General features: G+C 38.8%; 1 protein-coding gene across 1 annotated transcript in view; it reads right to left on the bottom strand.

Annotated features, from left to right (window-relative positions):
* Nucleotides 1–1,282: 1,282 nt before the first annotated feature.
* Nucleotides 1,283–8,332, bottom strand: part of PLLP (plasmolipin) — a 109,543-nt gene continuing 102,493 nt past the window's right edge. The window contains exon 4 of the mRNA XM_053702093.1: nucleotides 1,283–1,698. Coding sequence (XP_053558068.1) covers nucleotides 1,597–1,698 — 102 coding nt within the window. The 3' untranslated portion in view covers nucleotides 1,283–1,596. The remainder of the gene's footprint in view (nucleotides 1,699–8,332) is intronic.

The raw sequence follows: 8,332 nt of genomic DNA, 5'->3' as shown, positions 1-8,332 counted from the left end.
TAGTGTGTGTCTGTTTTTGTGCACATAGATATATTGTACAACTAGCTGTGTAATCCCTGTGCACATATATATATTGTACAACTAGCTGTGTAATCCCTGTGCACATATATATATTGTACAACTTGCTGTGCAATCCCTGTGCACATATATATATTGTACAACTAGCTGTGTAATCCCTGTGCACATATATATATATATATATATATACTGTATATATATATATATATATATAGTACAACTAGCTGTGTAATCCCTGCGCACATATATATTGTACAACTAGCTGTGTAATCCCTGTGCACATATATATATTGTACAACTTGCTGTGCAATCCCTGCGCACATATATATTGTACAACTAGCTGTGTAATCCCTGTGCACATATATATATTGTACAACTAGCTGTGTAATCCCTGTGCACATATATATTGTACAACTAGCTGTGTAATCCCTGTGCACATAGATATCTGTACAACTAGCGGTGTAATCCCTGTGCACATATATTGTACAACTAGCTGTGTAATCCCTGTGCACATATATATATATATATTGTACAACTAGCGGTGTAATCCCTGTGCACATATATATCTGTACAACTAGCGGTGTAATCCCTGTGCACATAGATATCTGTACAACTAGCGGTGTAATCCCTGTGCACATAGATATCTGTACAACTAGCGGTGTAATCCCTGTGCACATAGATATCTGTACAACTAGCGGTGTAATCCCTGTGCACATAGATATCTGTACAACTAGCGGTGTAATCCCTGTGCACATAGATATCTGTACAACTAGCTGTGTAATCTCTGTGGACATAGATATCTGTACAACTAGCTGTATAATCCCTGTGCACATAGATATCTGTACAACTAGTGGTGTAATCCCTGTGCACATAGATATTGTACAACTAGCTGTGTTATACCTGTGCACAAACATAAATGCACAGTCAATCTATAATCTGTGCTAGTATGTAAATGGTAAAGAAATGAAGCAATTTAATGCCAGTAGTTTACATCGTTGTGTGTAGGGTAAAGGATATATTGTCACCAGGGATGATAGAGTAACATAATAATATATTAGTATTAGTGTTTTTGCCCACAAATTGGCCGCATACTAATGACATAGATGTATGTGCAAGGGATGTTTGTTTTTGCACCTTTATTATGTCCAGTCCCTTTATACACAAGGATAAAGAATTAGTAATCATAATTAGTAAGTGTGAACATTTTACCAAGTGTATAGATCAGTTGTTTCTAAGTAACCACAGTCGAGTGCGTATCTGACAGTTTTTTTGATTCATGATAATTTATTTGGCTTTTGAGATCCATATTTAATGATTGTATGCCAGCTCCGTAATGCATTATTCTCCTTGTAAATGAGGAGCAAGATATGCTCAGCTACACAGCAACTCAGCAGTTAGACCATTCTGATGTCACCCAATGTCATATGTATAGAGATTTCTGAGGTTGACACCTCTGAAGTATGCTGGAATCCTCAGAGAACTGAATAAAATCTGCACATACACATTTGCAAAAAGTTAAAAAATAAAGTAAAAATGTGAATCTATACATTAAAAATCCAGTACGTCCTTTCAAGAATCTCAGGCCTGAGCTGATGCAGCGTTGGAGCCACCTCCTCTCCAAGCCATGAAACTGAAGAATGTGCTTGCTCCATATGCGATCATTACCAGGCAGGCAAAAAACTGCAAGAGAGAACAGAAAGTCAGAAAATGAAGAATAGTACACAACAATCTTTCATCGAATGTCACAAGTCATCCTGACCACCAGAAGTGAATTCCCACTTGTGATGACTTGTGGACTCTCCCCATCATGACAGAAATTAATTTATCGGGTAAGTATAAATTGTATTTTCCCCCCAGGGGGCTGGTCGTACTTGTGTATGTGACGATATGATGTTACTTTAAATATATAGCTCATAACATTTGCATACATTATAGGTCAATAGTGGTATTGTGTTGTATATTGACTATTTTTAAATCAAATAAAATCAGGGTTCTTCAATGTTTTATAACTTGGTGGATGAAGTGTGTAGATGTCAATTGTTTTGTTTGGTGACACCTTTGACATATATTTGTCATATCAACTGGACACAATTTAATACAAGGGGATAAACATTGAGCTTTTCAAATTAAGATATGGACAGAATGATGCATGGATACAAAATCTATTTGCTGTTACCTAACTTTATATTTCCTTATTGATTATCAACACGCATGAGTGTCCCTTATATAATACTTAACCTAATATTTTTATTTATTTATTTTTTTAAATGGATTAATGCTCCAAATTCTATTTTTTTTCTATTCCAGTTTTGCTTATTTTCACAAAAAAAGGCCTCCTTGAAAAGTTATCTTGGAAACAGCTTTTCTAGCGCTCTTGACCTGCCTATTCATCCTCTCCTGAGGTGCTAGTTTATCTTTTTTTCTTTTCTAAAATATTGTGAGTCCGTGACGTTCTCAATTACTAGTGGGAATATCACTCCTGGCCAGCAGGAGGAGGCAAAGAGCACCATAGCCAAGCTGTTAAGTGTCACTCCCCTACCCATAACCCCCAGTCATTCTCTTTGCCTCTGTCAATGGAGGAGGTGAAGTTTTGGTGTCTGAAGAAAACTGGAATATTTTCGCTACAAGCAAGAATTTTGGGTCTATCCGTACTCCATGTTAGTTTTTTTCAGTAGGGCAGTGGTGGCTAGCAGTTGGGAACTTGTAAGGTGGGTCTTGCTGCGTTTTCCTAACATATTTGCTGCCCATGGTATAGAAAGCCAGAGTAGGTTTACTCTGTTCTTTCTTTTTTCCACAGGTCTCTATGAGGAGTATGTGTCCTCTCATACCGGGTGAGCTGTCCTCCTGCCGGATGGCTAGATGCAGTTAAGTGCTTTTCTGTCTTCTGAGTAGGAGACTAGCACTTTTTTAAGATTCCCTGCAGCTTTAAGGGGACAAACAGATCCCGAGTAGGATTGATTGTGGCAGAATGCAGGCACTGTTATTGTATGTGATGAGAGACTGTATGGGTTAAACCTTCTTATAGTTATGAAGGTATTAGCCTCTCAGGGCCGCCACTAGAAATTTTGGGGCCCCTGACTTAACCATTGATCATGCCCCCCCCCCTCTTTGACATGTGCAATTTTTGACCAAGTGACTAAACCGTATATGCACTTTATTCTTAAGTGTAGTCAAACTTGGAAATGTTGTAAAGGTAGAAACACACAGACACACTCATACACTGAAACACACTCACACATAAGGATTCATATATAGACACTCTAGCAGACACGCAATGAAACACACTCGGACACAGACACCCAAACAGACACTCAGCACTTGTTTACATTGACCTGACAAGTAATGAGGTAGATTACAGTTTGGTCAAAAAGGGAGATTTACAAAACAAAATATGGAGTTCCGATTATCTTTTTGTCAAGGAAGATGCCAACTAAATGATAACAGCATGCAGTGGCTTAAAGGAAGGGCCCTGAACTGCCTAAACAATAATTTAAAGGTTAAATGGTGGATTGGTGACTTCCGGAAAGGTCTCATTAGTCTCAAAGTCTGTAGAAAGATGTAAATAATCAGTAGTAAGGTCTAAATGTCCTAAAAAGGAACAGACAATGGACACACGCACACACTCAAACTTGCACATACACCCAAGGAAACAGAGACAGCCTCAAAAAACACACAAAGACATACACACACACACACAGAGACACCCACAGAAAACACACAAATACATACATACACACACACTGAATCAATGGTGCTGGGATTATACAAAGATATCACAATTAATATCCTTAAATCCCAATGTTTGATTATCTCTGACTTGGTGGTTAGATCACCATCTTATAGTTCTAGGGGCCTCTTTGTTTCGTCCAACCTGGACTGTGATCACAATAGATGCAAGTCTTTTCAGGTTGGGGAGCTGTTTGGGGATCTCTGACAGCACAAAGGGTTTGGAAATCTCAAGAGGCGAGATTACCAATCAATATTTTAGAACTCTGTGCAATTTTCAGGGTTCTTCAGGCTTGGACTCTGTTAAGAGAGAACCATTCATTTGTTCTCAGACAGAAAATATCACAGCTGTGGCATATGTCAATCATCAGGGTGGGACTCAGTCCCCTAGCTATGAAGGAAGTATCTTGAATACTTTCTTGGGCGGAATCCAGCTCTTGTCTAATTTCTGTGGTACATGTCCCAGGTGTAGACAATTGGGAAGCGGATTATCTCAGCCGTCAGACTTTACATCCGGGGGAGTGTCTCTCCATCCGGATGTGTTTTTCTCAGATTGTTCAGATGTGGGGTCTTTTAGAAATAGATCTGATGGTTTCTCATCTAAACAAGAAACTTCCCAGGTACCTGTCCAGGTCCAGGGTTCTTCAGGCGGAAGCAGTGGATGCGTTGACACTTCCTTGGCGTTGCCAGCCTGCTTATATTTTTCCGCCTCTAGTTCTTCTTCAAAGAGTGATATCCAAAATCATCATGGAACACTCATTTGTATTGCTGGTAGCTCCAGCATGGCCTCACAGGTTTTGGTATGCGGATCTTGTTCGGATGTCCAGCTGCCAACCTTGGCCTCTTCCATCAGGATTTCAAATCATTAAATTTGAAGGTATGGAAATTGAACGCCTAGTGCTTAGTCATAGAGGTTTCTCTGACTCAGTGATTAATACTATGTTACAGGCTCATAAATCTGTTTCTAGGAAGATTTATTATCGAATTTGGAAGACTTATATTAATGGTGTTCTTCTCATAAATTCGTTTGACATTCTTTTAGAATTCCTAGAATTCTACAGTTTCTTCAGGATGGTTTGGATAAGGTTTTGTCTGCAAGTTCCTTGAAGGGACAAATCTCCACTCTTTCTGTCTTATTTCACAGAAAGATTGCTTAAGCTTCCTGATATTCACTGCTTTGTTCAGGCTTTGGTTTGTATCAAGCCTGTCATTAATTCATTCTCTCCTCCTTGGAGTCTTAATTTGGTTTTGAAGGCTTTACAGGCGCCTTCATTTGAGCCTATGCATTCTTTGGACATTAAACTACTTTCTTGGAAAGTGTTGTTCCTTTTGACCATTTCTTTTGCTAGAAGAGTTTCTGATTTATCTGCTCTTGTGAATCTCCTTTTCTGATTTTGCATCAGGATTAGGTGGTTTTGCGGGCTTCATTTAAATTCTTACCTAAGGTTGTGAATTCTAACAACATTAATAGTGAAATTGTTGTCCTTTCCTTGTGTCCTAATCCTAAGAATTCTTTGGAGAAATCATTACATTCTTTGGATGTGGTAAGAGTTTGAAATATTATGTTGAAGCTACTAAAGATTTCAGGAAGACTTCTAGTCTATTTGTTATCTTTTCTGGTTCTAGGAAAGGTCAGAAGGCTTCTGCCGTTTCCTTGGCTTGGTGGTTAAAGCTTTTTGATTCATTCAGCTTATTTGGGGTCGGGTTAAGCCCCGCCTCAGAGAATTACAGCTCATTCTATTAAATCAGTCTCCACTTCGTGGGCTTTTAAGAATGAAGCTTCAGTTGATCAGATTTGCAAAGCCGCAAACCTGGTTTTCTTTGTATATATTTACTAAATTCTATGTATTCATTTCTGCGGAAGCTTTTGGTAGAAAAGTTTTTCAGGCAGCTGTTTCAGTTTGATTCCTCTGCTTATGTTTTAAGTTTTTTCTTTTCATTCATGAGAATAAACTTATATTTTGGGTTGTGGATTAATTTTTCAGCGAAAAATGGCTGTTTTTATTTTTATCCCTCCCTCTCTAGTGACTCTTGCGTGGAGTTCCACATCTTGGGTATTGCTATCCCATACGTCACTAGCTCATGGACTCTTGCCAATTACATTAAAGAAAACATAATTTATGTAAGAACTTACCTGATAAATTCATTTCTTTCATATTGGCAAGAGTCCATGAGGCCCACCCTTTTTTATGGTGGTTATGATTTATTTGTTTAAAGCACAATTATTTCCAAATTCCTTTGTTGATGCTTTTTACTCCTTTCTTTATCACCCCACTACTTGGCTATTCGTTAAACTGAATTGTGGGTGTCGTTAGGGGTGTATTTATAGGCATTTTGAGGTTTGGGAAACTTTGCCCCTCCTGGTAGGATTGTATATCCCATACGTCACTAGCTCATGGACTCTTGCCAATATGAAATAAATAAATTTATCAGGTAAGTTCTTACATAAATTATGTTTTCAAAATTAAGTCAGCTGTAGTGTAAACTGAACAGTTTTAAGTTAACCTGTCTCATTTCAAACACTGAGGAATCTTAGTCTGAGAGTATAACATTTTATGCAGTTGTAAAAATCATAGATAAAATGCCTCCTTGCATCTGGAAAGTCCTTGCATAAAGGGGCAGTAAACTGGAATGTAATTAATATATATATATATTAATTTAAAAACTCATATCTGCCAAAAGGGCACCTACCGTTTGTGTACTGAGGAGGAAACATTTATGCATGGCTTTAAATATAGAATTTCTACAGCATTGTCAAATAATCATAAATTCACTGCTGCTAAAATATGTGTTTTTATGGACCCCTGGCCCCACCATACAACTGCTACCACACTGAAGTTACAATCCGAAATTGCACAAAGAAATAAAAAAACATTTACTAAGTAATTCCTACCTCCTCTGCAAATGAAAGTGATCTGCCGTCTGACTCAGGCACACACTGTATAAACAAAGTGCCAAGTCTGTCTCACACTGTGCATAGTGGTTTAGTGCACACTCAGAAATCCTCTCAAATGCTAATACTTTACTCCTTGTAATAACATTTCCCATGCTTAATTAGCATTCTGCTGTAGTACCCACTGGTGGCTGCCAAAATTAAATTTTTTTAGTTTTTCTTGCCTCATGGCCCCCCCCCCCGGCCCATTGGGCCCCTGACAGTAGTCACCCCTGTCACCCCCTGATGGCGGCCCTGCCTCTTTTTAGTTGGCTCACTTTTTCTCATTGGAGAATCGTTATGTAAGGGGTTAAATTATTTTTTATTCAGGAACTGTGTGTCAGTTTCTGTATGCAGACTCTGTAAGTATAGTTTGCCTGCCGGGCAGTTATTAAGATCTGTTGCGCAGGAGTATGATTGTACTGTGAGTATTTTTACTGGTGATCCTCTCAGTAACAGCAGCCGGAGGGCAGACTTAGTCTGAGCAGGCTTTTTTTCCACGCGAACTTTCAGATCTGTGTGTTACGCAGTTAGTTTTCCCTGCGGGTCACATGATCGTCTTCCTTCCGCTCCTAACGATCAGAGAACTTTCGTCTCTAGCGTGTGGCAGCAATCAGAAGTCAGCTTAAACTCTTTGGAAGCGGAGGGGGCAGGTAAGCACCTCAGTTTAGCTGAGGTGTAGAGGTTATCAGTGTGAGGTACATTTTAGCTAGTGAAGCGCTCTGCCCAGAGGTTACTTAAAGGGACATAAAACAAGTTGAGATAGAGACAAAATATAATATGTACATTAATTACTTTACCTGCAAATTTATACTGCAGTGCCCCGCCATTAACCCTTTCTTTTAAGTTTCTGAATTGTACAGCTCTAACTCCCCCAACACAATTTATTTTATGGCTGTAGCTATATGCATTGTTGTTTTGGTAAAATGCACAAATGAATAGGGATTATCTGCTGGAGCATGCCTAGAAGCTGTGAACTGAGGTGAAATACAATGCCTGTGTCTAAACACTGATAAGAGGGGTGGAGCACAGTGTCCAGACAGCATGGCTGTTTTAATTATTTTTTGCTTATTTTTGAAAATTATTTTAAAATACTTCCCAACAATTTTTAAACAATTTTTTATGCAATCTATTTTTTACTTAATTAGCGCTTTTAGGATATGCACAGAACTTAACCTGTTTTATTGCAATTTAAATATATCTTTTTGTTGGATTTCTGGAAAATGTCTGAAATGGAGCAGGAGGCTGCTTTAATGAATACGTGTCTTTTGTGCACAGAGGTTCAGATTGTCTCCCTTATGCAATTTTGTTCCTCATGTGTTAAGAGGACATTAAAATGCAAAGATAAATTATTTTCGACTGAGCCTAATGTTTCTCAGGTTGATGCTGTTAGGGCAATGCCACAGCTCTCTCCTCAAACGTCCCTAGCCTCTATGGTGTCACATACAGTGCCCTGCAGTTCCTCTCAACCTCCTGGAGGCGTTTATTTGCAAGCAGAAATCGTCAGCGATATCTGCGGCATTAGCTGCTTTTCCTATGTTAAAAGGAAACCACAAGAGGATTCAGATAGTAAGGTTTCTGCTCCTGCTGCTATCACCAGAGTTGCTCTTCCTCATGACTCTGATGAGGAAGATACTTCGGTAGCCTCTGAGGGTG

This window comes from Bombina bombina, chromosome 1 (genome assembly GCF_027579735.1).
Source record: "Bombina bombina isolate aBomBom1 chromosome 1, aBomBom1.pri, whole genome shotgun sequence".
NCBI lineage: Eukaryota > Metazoa > Chordata > Amphibia > Anura > Bombinatoridae > Bombina > Bombina bombina.
This window is presented reverse-complemented; position numbering and strand designations above follow the sequence as displayed.